The following is a 16955-nucleotide window of genomic DNA, read 5'->3' on the forward strand; positions in this document are numbered from 1 at the left end:
GCAGCGGGAGCCAATGGCTCCGCCAATGAAGAGGGAGAGTCCCTGGCTCTCATGCACATGGCTCAGGTAATTATTAGGGGGGCTGGGCTGCTGCACACAGAAGGTGTTTTACCTTCATACACAGAATGCACAAAGCCTCTACCATGTCAGCATGCTGTAAATATGTCTCCTTGCTTTCTGTGTGAAAGCAGAGGTCTTTCTGCAGGGGTACAGCATTTCCCCTGCTGTCTGCTGAGTCAAAGTAGTATATATATATATATAATTATATTTTCCAGTTTTGCCATTGTTTTTGTTATAATATTTTTTTATGAAAACTTCTCTCACAGTGTTTTGCTTTGCTGTTCCTCCAGGGGTCCCCAAGATGATGAAACATTTATTTTTCCTACAAGGTAACATATAGTATAAAATACACAAAATGTTATGTTTTGAATAGTATGAGTTATTACTACTTGACCCGAAGGCCAATTCTGCAATGTATCTCATACATAAAGTAAAAATCTGCAAATTACTTTAATCTCTAGGGCAAAGGCCCTAGAGATTAAAATTGTGGGTGTTGCAAACACAATACAAAACCCATTTTTTTTTTTGGTAAATTAAAAAAAGATGATGTTATGCTGAGTAAATAGATACCAAACATGTCACACTTTAAAAATGCGCACGCCCATGGCAACAAACTAGAGTATATTTAAGAATTATCTATAGGTGATGCTTTAAAGGCCTTTACAGGTTACCAGTTTAGCGTTACACAGGTCTGGCACTAGAATTATTGCTCTTACTCTGAGGTTCATGGTAATCATGTGTGTGGTTCTATCACCATTTACAAATGCTTGTGGGACTTACATGCTTGTTCACATTTTTACACTTTGGTTCCTTCCATTATTCACAAGGAATGCAACCCAACCATTTGCATCGGTTCCAGGCTTCACAGTGAGATAGGAGAGCCTGGTAAAGGTGGCGGTGGCAGAAGAAGGGGGGCCCCTGTCCACCACCTGTAAAAGTGATCATGCAGATCACCTTTACCTGACTTTTACCACTTTAGCTGAAAGGTAATACCATCAGAATAGAACAATACTGGGATTATGACTGTAGCTGCGATCATGATCCTGGTAAAACCACCTAAACCCAAGGCAAAATATTTATGGCCTACAGACTGGATGTGGTTATACTGCACTCAACCAGTAGGAATTAACCAATGGACTTTCTTCTTTTGTAATCACTTCATGCATTTCCTTGCCTTTTAGCCGTCTCCTCTTTTTTACCTTCTTTATATCTTTTTTACCTCCTTCTGCATTCCTAACACCTTCAGGCCTTTCTTTACCTTCATTTTTCCCTTATCCCATAATCATATCATTATTTACTATTTCTGTTACGCTTTCCATCTTTTTCCTCTACTCCTATTCTTTCCCTTTCTTTCCTTTCCTTTCCCATTCTGCCATTCTAAACCTATCATTATTTTGTTTAGGTATTACCTTTCATAAAAATGTTCTCCCTTTTCCTCTTCTTTTCTCACGTTTGTATCCTTTTTTTATCTTTCTACCTTTTTAATAACTTCATTCAGTTGTTTTTCCCTTTACCCCCTCCCTTCTTGCCTTTCTTTACCCACCTTTTTTACCTGCCTTCTTAACCAAATCTTATTTTTTTTCTATTTACTCTTTTCTTCTCCTTCCACCTCACCCCCCCTTTCCTTTCCTTTTAATTCTATCCCATTCCATTCCCTCTCCTCCCCTCCCCTTTCCTTTCCTCTATTCTCCTATCCTCTCCTTTCGTTTCCTCTCCTCTCTTCTCCTCTCCCCTCCCCCCTTCTCCTCGCCTTACCTCTTATCCACTCTCTTTACCTTCCCGTTTCTCCTCTCCCCTCTTTGTCCCTTCCCTCCCATTTCTTACCCTCCCAACCCCGCCCCTTCTCTTTCCTTCTCTTTCTCCCCCAGCCTTCTCCTCTTTTCTCCTCTCATTTCCTATTCTACATTCTCCTCTCCTCTCCTTTCTTCCCTCCCTTCTAATCCTATTACATCTTTCTTTTGCCTTTTACCACATTCTTCCTTTTAACAGAACTTCCCTTATCTTCCCTTCCCTCTCCTCTCCTTCCATTCCCTCCCATTCCCTTCCCATCACCCTCACCTTACCTGTCTCCCGTTCCCCTTCCCTACCTCCCCCAGCCTTCTCCTCTTCTCTTCTCTCCTCTTCTCCTCTCTTCTCTTCTCTTCTCTTCTCTCCTCTTCTCTTCTCCTCTCTTCTCTTCTCTTCTCTTCTCTTCTCTTCTCTTCTCTTCTCTTCTCTCCTCTTCTCTCCTCTTCTCCTATTCTTCCCTCTTCCCACCAGGGCTGGACTGGGACAAAAATTTGGCCCTGGACTTCATCCAGACTGGCCCACTTTGACATGTCTCTCCTATGGCGGCCGGACAACTCCCGCAAACCCCCCCCCCCCCCGGCCACCCAAGCCCCCTCTCCCCCTTCACTAGCCGTTCTACTTTATTAGAGTAGAATGGTTGGTACTGGTACTCTTATAGGCGGTACCAGTGGGGAAGCTAGACATTATTTCTCCCGGGGCAAAGAATCAGTTTGGTCCCCCCCCCCCCTTATGGGACAAGATTAGGCAAAAGTGAGAAACTCCCAGGCCATAGCTGTTGAGTCAGCTGTCTGTCCCCTCCCCCATGCTCCTCTGTCGTCCCCCCTGCTCCTCTGGTCCTCCCCCTGATTCTCTGTTTCCCCCAGGTGAGCGCTGCAGGGAGGGAGAGGAGGTGAGCTCTGTGGGAAGGGAGAGACAGAGGAGCGGAGGGGGGCAGCGGTCCGCTGTCACTGAAGCCGGCCCACTGAGCCATCGGCCCACCGGGAAACTCCCTGTAGTCCCAATGGCCAGTCCATCCCTGCTTCCCACCTATTCTACCAACTCCTCTCCTTTCTTCTTTCTTACCTCCCTTTTTATCCCATTACATCTTTCTTTTGCCTTTTACCCCATTCTTCCGTTTTACAGTACTTACCCTCCTTTACTACCTCCTTCCTCTCCCATCATAATTCTCTTAAATAATCTCTCTATTGTGTTTTATTTATTAGTTGCTCTCCCTTATGTCATGAGCACAGGCTGGTCAGTGACCATCCCTAAGCAGATAAGAGCTGTATCTGGTGACTGTGTGGTGATTCCATGCTGGTACACACTACCAACATCAGAAAGATCTAAAAGAAAGCGAATCTTGTGGTATCAGGAGGCAACAGAAGAAATAATTTTCCCCAGCAAACAGACATCCTTGGCGGATGACCTTGAAGTTGGTAACTGCTCCCTGTGGATAAGGGACATCACCAGAGCACATTCCATGGTGTATCGATTCCGCATAGAGGTCTATGGTGTTAGAAATTATAGTTCCTCCTCATCTGTTGACCTACGTGTATCAAGTAAGTCTCTTCTAATTTTATATTTACCTAATCTTATTTATAGAGAATGTTTTGTTTTATATGCGTATATGTAAATAAGATCATCAAACAGATAAATAAACAATAAACTAATAAATAAATAAATACATAAATTGGCTTAAAGGGATTGTAAAGGCAGAAGGTTTTTTATCTTAATGCATTCCATGCATTAAGATAAAACGCCCCCCTCAGTCCCCCTAATACTTACCTGAGCTCCGTCTCTCTCCAGCCATATCCATGAGTGCCTTGGCCATTCCGGGTCTCCTCCCTCTGGCTGAGACACAGCAGCTGCATCATTGGCTTCTGCTGCTGTCAATAAAACTCAGTTAGCCAATCGGGAGAGAGAGAGGGGGCAGGACCGAACCATGGCTCTGTGTCTGAATGGATACACGGAGCTGCAGCTCTGCTCAGGTGAGCCCCATAGCAAGCTGCTTGCTGTGGGGGGCACTCATCAGGATGGAGGGGCCAGGAGCTCCAGCCAGGGGCCTAAAAAGAGGAGGATCCGGGCTGCCCTGGGAAAAACCAGTATGTTTATTATTTTAATAGAAAAAAAGAAACAAGACTTTACAATCACTTTAAGCCGGCTATAGATGGATAAAATCTTGGACGGTTCAACAGGGACTGGCTGAGATTCATTCCATCTATTTGCAGGCTGGTTGTACTAAAGTCAATCTGTCAATTAACTTCAATACAAGCAGCATGTCAGATGGCTATAGCCGCTAGCTGTGATTATTGTGTTCTGCTATCAGGGAAGGCTCCACATGCCCACCAGCAGAACACAACAGCACTTCGGGAGGGATTTCTTCATTAATACTGAGTGTGTTGATAAGGGAATCAAGCAATTTTCTCTCCTTCCTAGTGGAAGGAGAGAAATTTGTATCATTAATGACTTGCCTTAAAAGAGTCTCTTTAAAACAAAAACAAATCCTCCAGGTCTGAAGCAAAGAGGTGGCTGAGCTAGAGTTACTTAGGATGCTGTAGGCCAAAGGCTTCTCGTATGTGCTCCATTTCGGTCAGTTGAAAATATGATTACAAATATTTTGTTATTGTGACAGAACCCACTGTCACTGTGTGTTTTGGAGGGGGCAGTGGGTTGGCTTACTACCCACAGACTATGGCCCAGAAGAGACTGAGAGACTTGGAGACAAAATGGCATTGAGATAATGTAATGTAATGTAATGCTACATCCTTTCTCCCCCATCTTGTTGCTGTGTTTAATTGTGTTGGATCATGGCACGTAGACAAAAGATCTGGAGGCACCTCCCAGCAGGTGATGTTTAAGGAGGGGCTGCCTGCTTATCATAATCCCTAAAAATAAACAAACAAAATAAAAAAACACAGTACAATCCCATACACCCAACTCCATACCAACAGTTGATCCAGAGGAAGGCAAAAAACCCCAGCAGAGCATGATACAATTTGCTACAGCAGGGGAAAAATTCCTTCCTGGTCCCCCAAGAGGCAATCGGATTTACCCTGGATCAACTTTACCTTCAAATCTTAGTACTCAGTTATATTATGTACATTTAGGAAAGAATCCAGGCCTTTCTTAAAGCAATCTACTGAGCTGGCCAGAACCACCTCTGGAGGGAGTCTGTTCCACATTTTCACAGCTCTTACTGTGAAGAAACCTTTCCGTATTTGGAGATGAAATCTATTTTCCTCTAGATGAGGAAGAGAGCCCCCTTGTCCTCAGTGTTGACCCTAAAGTGAATAACTCAACACCAAGTTCACTATATGGACCCCTTATATATTTGTACATGTTGATCATATCCCCCCTTATTCTCCTCTTCTCAAGAGTGAATAAATTTAGTTCTTCTAGTCTTTCCTCATAGCTAATCTCCTCCATGCCTCTTATCAGTTTGGTTGCCCTTCTCTGCACTTTCTCCAGTTCTCCGATATCCTTTTTGAGAACTGGTGCCCAAAACTGGACTGCATATTCCAGATGAGGTCTTACTAATGATTTGTACAGGGGCAAAATTATATCTCTGTCTCTAGAGTCCATACCTCTCTTATACAAGAAAGGACTTTGCTCGCTTTGGAAACCGCAGCTTGGCATTGCATGAAATTATTGAGCTTATGATCTACCAAGACCCCCAGATCCTTCTCCACTATGGATCCCCCCAGTTGTACTCCCCCTAGTATGTATGATGCATGCATATTCTTAGCCCCCAAGTGCATAACTTGGGGGCTAAGTGCTGAGTTCCCATTGGTTCTTCCTTGTCCCCTACCCCCTCTATGGCAAGGCTAAGGGGAGTGTCCCTAACTGTGTTTAAATGTGTATGTTTTGTATTTAATAAACAGTTTATGCTCTGCATGTTTAACCCTCAACACATGTGGGGCTTGTCTCCTGATTAAGGGGTTAAGGGCTGGTTATGGCAAATCTGCAGGCTGTGGGTGCGTTTGGAGGACAGGAGACACAGGTCTGGTGGAGGTGCCAAGCAGGTGTTTTCAAGATCCATCACAGTTGTATCTGTTTGATAAGTGTATAAAATATACCTGTTGATCCTGTCAAAAATACAGTGAGTCTTCCGTGCTCTCTGTCTCTGCTGACTTTTAATAGTTAACATCGCTCCCAGTTTTCTCTGTGGACTACATAACACATCCCCTTGTGTTAAGGAGAGGAGAAGAGGAGATATTTTCTAATTCTAAAAAAATCCTAATCCTAAAATAAATTTAATTCTAGGGTGACAAGACAGCTATACACTAGATACAAGAAGTGTAGGTTGTGAACAAGGCCGTTGTGGCTGAAACGTGTTTACCATCTAACGCGTCTACCTCTGCTGTACTTTTATCTTTATGGAGATACAATACATTTGGACTGATTTAAAGAGCATGTATGGAGTTGCGGATTGTCCTTTATCCAGATACAAGAAGTGTGCCACTGGAAGGGATAATACGATGAAAATAAAGGAAAACAAAAACTTGAAATAAAAAACGAATGCAGTCACCACATATAAAATCTGCGGAAATACATAAAAAAAAATTCTTGGGTTTAATTATACTTTACTTAAATAATGTTTCTGTTCATAGATATGGCAGAAGCCCCTGAGCTACAAGTCAGTTCTGAGAATATCATGGAAGGAGACACAATGATAATGACCTGCATGACAAACCATACATGTAATATGAGACCACCATCCTTAGATTGGAATAACGTATTGGGAGAGATCTCACCAAAGACAGTGGACCTTGACAATGGCATCTGGCAGTTTTTATCTACCCAAATATTCACAGCATCTGTCAGTCATCATGGGCTCACTGTGCACTGTCAGACAAAGTATAAAAGGGACCAAGCAAGTCCCTGGAGCAGGAGCTATACGATGAATGTCTTGTGTGAGTTTTTTTTTTATTATAATTATTTAACTGCTTTTATAAACAAATGAGATACAGATAAAAAAAAAATCAAAATTGTGTAAAATTATATTTAAAAAAAATGGTTGCAGGGGGAATGTTTTTCATATTTTCGCAATATCCATATTCCTCATGTAAGTATAAATTACCAGATTGTTCATAAGCAAAATGAAAGTGAAAACAAACATAAAATTTAAAAAAGTCAGTCCAGATCTAATTTTAAAATTGCTTTGCATACAAGACAAACATCAATGGTGAACCAACAATCTTAGATCTCCATGCCTACGATGACGTCCTATTTGACAAAATGCGTTGGAGCTGGAGGTTGTGATGTCACCGAGTATGCACGTTTGGATACTTGAAATTCTGGGAGCTGTGGTTTTTCTATAGGATGCTGTATACAGCCCATATACAGTATGTACATGTTTCTAACCATTTTAATAAAGCTGATACATGCGGATTCTATATTATGTGGGGTTTGTTTGCTCTTTTTTTATACTACCCTCTATGTTGACTCGGATCTGGAGGAAAGATGGTGATGTGAGTTGTGGAGTGTAATCTCACAGTTATTCCAATAAAGCATTGTCTTATTTTTAACACAAGAGTCACATACCCTCTGGTAAGCCTCAGGCCCCGTACACACGGTCGTTCCAAACCGATGAAAATGGTCCGACGGACCGTTTTCATTGGTTCACCGCTGAAGTGGCCTGATGGACTAATGTGCGTACACACCATCGTTCCAAAAACCGATCGGGTCAGAACGCGGTGACGTCAAACACACGACGTGCTGAATAAAACGAAGTTCAATGCTTCCAAGCATGCGTCGACTTGATTTTGAGCATGCGCAGGTTTTGAACCTATGCTTTTCTGTACTAACCATCGGTTTGGACCGATCGGGCAGCGGTCCATCGGTTCGGTTTTGAAGCATGTTTTAAAATTTTGGACCGAAGGAAAACAGACCGATGGGCTATACACACGGTCGGTTTGGACCGATGAAACTGAACCTCGGTCCATTCTCATCAGTTTTGTCCGACCGTGTGTACGGGGCCTCAGAGTGTTAATAAGTGGAGAACACAAGGTTTTATATTGGCGAAGAGCCATGTGAGATCATGCTACATTATTTGATCACAGAGATCTAAGATTGCTGGTTCACCGTGGATATTTGTCTTGTAGGAGAAGCACTTTTCTTATTGGATCTGCACCAACTTTTTTGTTTATTCTTATGCTTGTTTTCACTTCTTGCAATAATATACAATCAATATAAACTTTATAACTATTCTTCCGAACGGTGTTTATGGATTCCCTCTTTCTAGTGCATACATGTATTAACTTGCCTAAGCCTATATTAGCTAGTCTATTAAGACTCTGAAAAGCACAATAATGTAAAGTTAGTAAACAGATATGTCAGCTTAGTAAAACAATATTATGTATTTCCCAAGAAAATAGGAATATGCTAACATCACACACTAAACAGCAAAATATCAAAAATACTTATCACAGTCCTCTAGACACAGACTCATCAGCTGGGCTCTGGATGGCAAAAGAGGGCCTGAGCCTCATGGCGTAGGCCCAAGCCAGTATCCATGAATTTCTCACAAGCAGGCCAGGAGCGAAAGAGAAAAGGGGCTATTTCTCTTTTTGTGTGCCCTTTTTTACTCAAGCATTCATAACCCACTTGTAACCACCCCCACTTGCCTCCTGTCCAATAGATATTGCCAAGAGGTAGTCCTTGTCACTAGATTATATTACTGACCATCTTGCCGTATTGGCCTCTAGGTATTATCCATGTATCATCTCCAGAAGCTTGTTGATCTTTTGATCTTTGTCATCAATCATCCTGGCAGCCATTGCTCTCTTTGTAGCTTGTATCACACCAGGTGGGCTTGAGCCGAGCCCTTGTTATTCTGATATACTTCCAAGCTTTGAATGTAACTTTGTTTACTATCCTCCGGCTTTTAGTGGGGGCGAACTATGGCCATAGGGAGTAGACAAGGTCCTGACATCAGTGGGAAAAAACAATGCCCCATATTTATTGTCAGTGGGTTGAATTCTGCCCCATTTTAGTGTCATTGGGAGGAATTGTGCCCCTCCATTGGTGTCAGTGGGGAGAAATTGTGCTAGTAGCTTTTCCATAAGCACATTTTTTTGCATATAGATCCTTATCTCAGTGTATTTTTGGTTATTCTGTTATAACGTGTTTTATATAATTATTACTCATTTTAAACATATCTATGATATTATCTTTTCAAAGTGTGATTTTTATAAATTTTGCATATGTATATATAGATATATTTTTGTTGTATCTCTAAAGCCCTAAAGAAAGGGGAAATGTTTGCCTCCCGAATGTGTTGCCTCTGTGACAAAGTATTTTATTTGATCTCCTACTGTAATAAATTTATGTTTGTATAACAAACTCTTGGCGCGGCACTTCAATCTCAAATTCATTCCATTTACCAGTTTCACACCAAGGAAGCAGTGAAAATTCTTTGGCTTACAACCCAGAATGCAGATAGCCTGTCAAATTACTACTATGACTGCTATCCTTAGGGTTCAAGCGCTACTTTTCCATTTTTTCCAGCCTATGACTCGCTCTGTAGTATACCGCCATCAGCATGTTCCTTGTTAGCACATGCAAGCTGCAGCTGAACTGGTTGGCTCCTTGCACTTCTCCCTATCTCAGTTTGAGCTCTGCGTTTCAGGGACTGTGGAGGCTGATACCAAGTCAAATCCAAGTGTGACGGACCCCATACTCCTGAGGAGTATGTCCACCATATAAATTTATCTTGCCTTTTCATCATATATCTCCCCTTTTGGCAGGGGACTAACACAAAAGGAGACCCAATAGTAGCTTCCCCTTCTTTACCAAACACAAAACCATCTGTAAGGCTCTCCCACAGCAATCCAGGGCCACCAAAGTCATATTCCTCCAGAGAGTATTCTGTTGTCTCTTCTAAGTATTCCTGCTCCCTGTGTCATTTCAGAGCCCGATATCGGTTGTCCAGCTCTATCTCCTGCTGGCCCAGCCTGTCTAACTCAGACACACATTGCTCCTGGTACCACTCTCCCAGTAATGGCATCTGCAACTCCCGTTGGTCACTGGCCCATTCTCCTGAGGTTGGAAAGCACTTACCCTGGTGTATACCAGCAACCTGGAGGGCTCCAGTCCAGAGCTCCATCTGAATCTGCTGCCTGAGCTCCAGGTATTGATATGCAGACACAGTGCTGGGGTATACTGAAAGAGCGATCTGCAGGACCCCCTCAGACTTTGATGCCAGAGCCATATGTAAGCTGGGGCAACCAAAGGCTGCTATCCCAATCTTGGCTCCTAGTGGTGGTTTGTGACCACAGCAAGGAAGCACAATCCCACCACTGCCACAGACCCCGTACTCTTGAGGAGTATATCTGCCGTATAAGCTTCCCTTTCCCGATACCAGCATGATCCCCTTTGGCGCCAACTGCTTCCTTGCCCTTTAAGAGTTCTAAGGAGGTGGGAATTTGGGTCGTGTGACTGCTGTGATTGCCTGTCACAGCAGTCACATGATTGGAATGCTCCTGATCGCAAGTATGCATCGGGAGCTTACCGTTCCCCACTGGCTACCATGCTGGGAGCGTACAGGGAGCATGACCTCAGCACAGAAAGTAGTTTGCGCAGGGCTGCATATATGCAGCCACTCAGCGTTAAGGCCCACCTGCGGTGAAGCCACATATATGTGTACTGCTGGTACCAAGGAGTTAATAAATGCAGACCTGCACTAATGTATCCATTATAAAGAGGCTGGCTTTATTATTGAGTACAGGTCTATTTGTATATATCTACTTATCTGTCACCTGTATTATATTTTATTTATATACTAGATTCTCCCAAAAATACCACCGTGACAATTATTAACGCGGGTGAAATTAGAGAAGGGGAAAATGTTTCTGTACGGTGTTCCAGTCAAAGCAATCCTGAAGTCTTCCAATATATCTGGAATGGGTTAACAAATGACGGCACACTAATATCTCTAACAGGAAATCAAACTACAATCCTATTATCAAATATCAAGTCGAACATGAGATCAGTGTACTGTACAGCTCAGAACACAATTGGAATTCAGACCTCTCCAGCAGCCGAACTCAATATTACATGTAAGTTTTGATTTTGTTTGTAATAATACATCTGACTATAAAAGACTGAATAATAAATGATCCATTACACTTGGTTAGCTACAAAAGAGCCACTTCTATGTCCATGTCTACTGTGAACACCAACACTGAGGCCCCGTACACACGACCGAGTTTCTCGGCAGAATTCAGCCAGAAACTCGATGGGAGCCATATTCTGCCAAGGAAACCGGTCGTGTGTACACTTTTGGCCGAGGAAACCGACGAGGAACTCGTCGAGCCAAATAGAGAACATGTTCTCTATTTCCTCGTTAGTCAATGGGGAAACTTGGCTTGCCGAGATCCTCGGCGGCTTCACAAGGAACTCGACTAGCAAAATGATGTGTTTTGCCCGTCGAGTTTCTCAGACGTGTGTACGGGGCCTGACTGTAGTTTATAACATTCGTTGCCTGCAGATCACTCTGCTTTGGAGTATTGTTTTAGTACATTAAACATTCTACCATTTCACCCAGCCCTGGTGAAGGGGGAACCATGTGATCCCCGAAACACGTTGGTTGTCGTTTGCCTGCTTCTTATAACCAGTTGAATGATAAAGACTTTGGCTTCCCAAGGATTTTTCATTTGGTGCTCTCTTGACCTACAGTATTACACTCAGCAATAAATACCAGTCAGTGACTATAAAACTTCTCCACCCAACCCAAGACTGAATTGGGGCTTTAAAGTAGACCTAGCATCAGATGTATTTTTTGATGTTGTCTATCCATGCTAATTAATGGGCACATGTAATACTAAGAGGTATCTATTACCTCTCCCTGAGATTACCAAACTTTTTTTTTTAGAAGGCCAGAATCATCTTTGTGTAGGCATCATCTAGGTTCATCATTAGTATTATGCTGTGTGCCCCTCAGAAAGAAAAAAAAACATTCCAAAAACTCTAGCAGGAGCTCTATAACATTTAAAGGATGTCTTACTTCATAATCACTCTACTATTCTTATTTTTAGATAAGCCACAAATCAGTCCACAGTCATACTGTCGACCAACCTTTATGATTATGGAATGCATGTGTATAGTGAAAGCCAATCCGCCACCTTTTCTTATGTGGCGCTTGATGAACTCCAGCATAACCAAGTCAGAAGAAGGATATGAGGTCACAACCTTTTTTTCTGATCACGTGACAAAGAGTCTGTTAAAGGGACCGGCATCCTCTTTGACTGCCGTTACATGCTACTCTGAAAACAAAGTGGGCTCTGAAGAACTGCTTCTTCCGGTTTATTGTAAGTACAACTCTATAAAAAGACCCTACGCAAAAAAGAAAAACTATTTACAAATATCACTTTGCATTGTATAAGGACAGGTACCCATGAGAGGAATAAAACATATTAAATAATTCTACTGTATCGTAGAGGCTAAAGTTCTTGCCCCTGAAGGACTCAATGTCCAGTTCGATCTTAATTGTTTTATTTCGGATAAATAGTTTTAGTAATTCTCAGGATTTCTTTAACAAATATATATATTTTTTATGTTTATTCTAATTTTATTTAATATATATATTTATATTATTGTACATATTTTATGTATTTATATTTTAATAGTTTTACAGGTTGTGATATTTATTGTTATATGTAAATATACAATTGTTTTATAAAATATTGTTGTATTGTTCTTTCAGAGATGGCATCAAGTGAATCGGTAATTAATTGTTTTGGGTGGTAATTTCTGAATTTGCCCACAAGATGGCGATATTCATTACCTCTTAAAGAGGAGGTTCACCCTAAAAAAATTATCTACCATTCCATCCAGCATACTTGCGTCAGCTACAGTATGCTTTTTTTTTTTTTTTTGCTGTACTTACCGTTTAATCGTTGATTTTCTTTTCTTCTTCCCGCGGGGAATAGGCGTTCCTATGAAGGGGCGTAGATGATTGACGTGCGGCTAAGGCACGTCACGCTTTCCGAAAATAGCCAACCTAGGACTCGGCTATATATACAGCGCCTGCACAGTCAGCTCCTAGTCTGTGCGCAGGCGCCGTATAGCGCCGTGAAGAGCCGAGTCCTAGTCCGGCTATTCTCGGAAAGCGCGACACGCTGTAGCCGCACGTCAATCATCTACGCCCCTTCATAGGAACGCCTATTCCCCCGCGGGAAGAAGAAAAGAAAATCAACGATTAAACTGTAAGTACAGCGAAAAAAAAAAAAAAGAAAGCACACTGTAGCTGACGCAAGTATGCTGGATGGGATGGTAGATAATTTTTTTAGGGTGAACCTTCTCTTTAAGAGTAAGGTCTTTTATTAACACATGCAAATTTTGGCTTAGTTAGTAGAAATACTGATGATCCCTATGTTTGTATTGATAACATTTTTTGGTTTGTCTTTGGGAATTAGAGAACCGTCGTTTGTGTCTAAATCACTTTGCGTGAACAATAAAGTTGTTCGCGTCGTTCTGACTGAACGTTTTTTGCTGGCGTAATTACGTCGTCTTTGTGAGTTCTCCTCAGACGACCACAGACTACACTAAGGCAGGCTAGTGATGTACAAGGCCCCGCCCCACTGAGGAAGTTGCTACAACGTAACGCGTATGGGGGAAGGAGCCTGAAGTCGCTTGCTGCCATCTCTGTGAAGACACATGTTGTGTGTATATCCTTTCTGCCGTTTTGCCTTTCGGGCTAATGTGAGTAGCCTGTTAATGCCTTTTTAATAAACCTAAGCCGTTTTTAAAGCAGAGAGCACTTAGATCTGTTTTTTCTCTTATCCTCGATCTCAATGCTGCCGAGCCTAAGAAGTTTGCTATCCACATATTGCACCAATCTGTCTATCAATTTCTGCTGGTATGACTGCCTGGTAAAACAGGGGTCCATACCTTAAGGTGAGAGTAGCCATTCTTAACGGTGGAGGGATCACTTATTTAAAGATAAAGTCACCGGTGAAGATTTGGAGTGGTTGTCACCCTATTACTTTGGCATTTGTCACTTTTTGGACTGATTTTTGCATTATTTATGCACCATTAATGATTATTTTGTTATCGGTATAACAACTGTGTTTTGAACTTTCGTTTAATTGGATTTATTTTGCGCTGCACTATTTCTTATACATTTTTATATAATTTTACTACCCAATAAAATTAGGGTTTATTCAACCTGAAGGTTCAGGACAAAACTGTTTAGGTTATAGGATAAACAGGATAAACTGTCGCGGTTACAATAAAATAAGGGGATTAGTTTACTTTACATCAATTTATCAGTATGTGCTACTGTTCTTATAACCTTGTTACTGTGTATAATTTGTAAATTTATGTTTAAATGGAATAACCAAATATTTAGAGGAAAAAATTAAGGCCAAGACTGATATTTCAGTTTTGGATGGGAACTAGTATTTACTTAAATCATCAACCAACTCAATATATCACTTGAGACTTCAATCAATAGTTTTCAACCCAGAAGTACATGTCTCCGAATCCCCCATAATAGAAGTCACGATGGTGGCATTCTGTCATAGAGAAACTCACCAGTTACTTGAACATTCTAATTATGGAGACATTGGGCCAGATTCACAGAAAAAATTCGCCAGAGTATCTGCTGATACTCCGGCGTACTTTCAAATTTGCCGCGTCGTATCTTTATTTGTAATTCGCAAACAAAGATCCGACGGCATTTGGCTAAGATCCGACAGGCGTACGGCTTTGTACACCTTCGGATCTTAGGATGCAATACTTCGGCGACCGCTGGGTGGAGTTCGCGTCGTTTTCCGCGTCGGGTATGCAAATTAGCTGTTTACGGCGATCCACGAAGGTACGCGCGTTCGTCGCATTCTCTTACGTCGTCGCTAGTCGGTTTTTCCCGTCGTAAAGTTGCACTTGCTATTTAGGTGGTGTAATATTAGACAGCCCATGTTAAAGTATGGCCGTCGTTCCCGCGTCGAATTTTAATTATTTTTTTTTTGCGCAAGACATCCGGGAATACGAAAGGACGTAACGCACGTCGCCGTTCAAAAAACACATCGGGGCACCGTAATTTTGCACAAAGCACGGCGGGAAATTTCCTAACGGAGCATGCGCAGAACGTTCTGCGCGGGAACGCGCCTAATTTAAATGGTGCACGTCCCATTTGAATTAGGCGGGCTTGCGCCGGACGGATTTACGTTACGCCGCCGCAAGTTTACAGGCAAGTACTTTGTGAATCAAGCACTTACGCTTAAAACTTGCGGCGGTGTAAAGTAAATGACATACGTTACGCCGCAGCGCAAGTACGTTAATCTGGCCCTTTGTTGAGGATCTATAACACTGTTATCTCGGCGGTGGTTGTGGCAGCTGGAAGGTGCTATTATAAAAGTTAGATTTCAACACTGGATAGAGAAAGATATGACTAACATGAGAGCAGCATGAAAAGGGCAAAACCTTGATTTGATACTTTAAAAAAGCATGTGGCTTGCCCATGGGGAGTTCATAAGTATTTTAAACGTTGGAATACTTTCGATTTTGAGTCAATAACATTACAATAAATCTGCCCCCAGATTGGAATTCTTCTTGAGAAGTTATGAGGCCAAATTATTTATGTGTATTAAGACCCAACCCTGGGAGTAGGTTAAGTTAGTTGAATCGACTTGTAGCTCAGGGGCTTCTGCCATATCTGTGAACAGAAAAATTATTTAATTAAAGTATAATATCTTCCCCCCAGATTGGAATTCTTCTTGAGAAGTTATGAGTTTGAATAGAGATAGGGTTTGTTGGGACCCCAGAGGCCCAAAAAAGCCAAGGAGGTAGGTAGGGGCAAGGGGACTATAGCGCTACTAGGTAAGGAAGTTAGGAGGAGAATTGTAATAGAGGTAAAAAATGAATCAATTTATTGAAAATAACATAAAAAACAGGAAATACACGATGTTGTAAAAATACATCAGCAGCAATATAAAATAGACGTATTATACGACCAGCCAGCATTGCTTGTGATGAGTTGGCTGGTTGTATAATACGTCTATTTAATATTGCTACTGATGTATTTTTACAACATTGTGTATTTCCTGTTTTTGATGTTATTTTCAATAAATTGATTCATTTTTTACCTCTATTACAATTCTCCTCCTAACTTCCTTACCTAGTAGCGCTATAGTCCCCTTGCCCCTACCTACCTCCTTGGCTTTTTTGGGCCTCTGGGGTCCCAACAAACCCTATCTCTATTCAAACCTATGTTTAGGATGATGGTACTATAACTCTTTATTTATCTTCGCTACTGAGAAGCTCCCATTAAATCATTGAGAAGTTATGAGAGCAAATTATTATTATTATGCATTAAAACCCAACCCTGGAAGTAGGCTTAATTAGTTGGGATCTCCTAGGAGCAATACTTTTATTGCAACATCATTGTCTGCCAAATACCTCAACACATTAGTGTAGTGTACCATTTTTTGTTTAATTAATTATGCTTTAATTACTTAGCATTTTGTATTTAGGATTCAGTAGAATACACAGTGAAGAATTCCCATTTAATTAAATAGCTGCATTTATATCTTTTACTGCAGTGGATATTACAAAGTATCTTGTGATTACTGGTGGAGTCGGACTTGCTGCCCTCTTGTTGGTTGGCGTTACACTTAAACTTCTGTTGGGTGGCAGGTAAGCCATTATTATTGCTGAAACATTGACCTTTATTACTGTGATAACCAATCAGAAGCTACCTCAAAGAAACATCTACGTCAGTGATTCTCAACCTTCTAGTGCCGTGACCCCTTGATAAAATTTCCCAAGTTGTGGGGACCCCCAACAGTAAAATAATTTTCTTAGCGTGGGTTGTCAGCACCCAAGGCAAGGCAAGTCATTTACGCCCCTAACCCACAGATATTTAGTGCTCCCCGAGTCCTTTTAATGGCAACTATAATCACAGGTAGTGTCACTCACTGCGTCACCGGCTTCACTTTGTTTCCGACTTTGTGGTGTCTCGTAGCAGTGACACATATGCCGAAATCAGAAAATAGGGTCTCCTCCAGCCCCTCCCACTTCACATTCCTCACCAGTCAGCTGACCTCTAGTCTTTGCTCCCCAGCCATGCTGTGAACTGAAATGCGAAGAGGCTGAGTAGACAGCTGCGAGCTCCAGGAACAGCCCAG

General features: G+C 41.8%; 1 protein-coding gene across 1 annotated transcript; it reads left to right on the forward strand.

The window, feature by feature from the left end:
* The first annotated feature begins 355 nt into the window (after positions 1-355).
* LOC120916169 (B-cell receptor CD22-like) lies at positions 356-16468 on the forward strand. The gene is made up of 6 exons (XM_040326990.1): positions 356-389; positions 3051-3386; positions 6438-6740; positions 10614-10886; positions 11865-12137; positions 16371-16468. Exons 1-6 carry the CDS (start codon positions 362-364, stop codon positions 16466-16468), a joined length of 1311 nt encoding a protein of 436 aa, XP_040182924.1. The 5' UTR covers positions 356-361.
* Positions 16469-16955: the final 487 nt, after the last annotated feature.

Source organism: Rana temporaria, chromosome 10, assembly GCF_905171775.1.
Source record: "Rana temporaria chromosome 10, aRanTem1.1, whole genome shotgun sequence".
Classification (NCBI taxonomy): domain Eukaryota; kingdom Metazoa; phylum Chordata; class Amphibia; order Anura; family Ranidae; genus Rana; species Rana temporaria.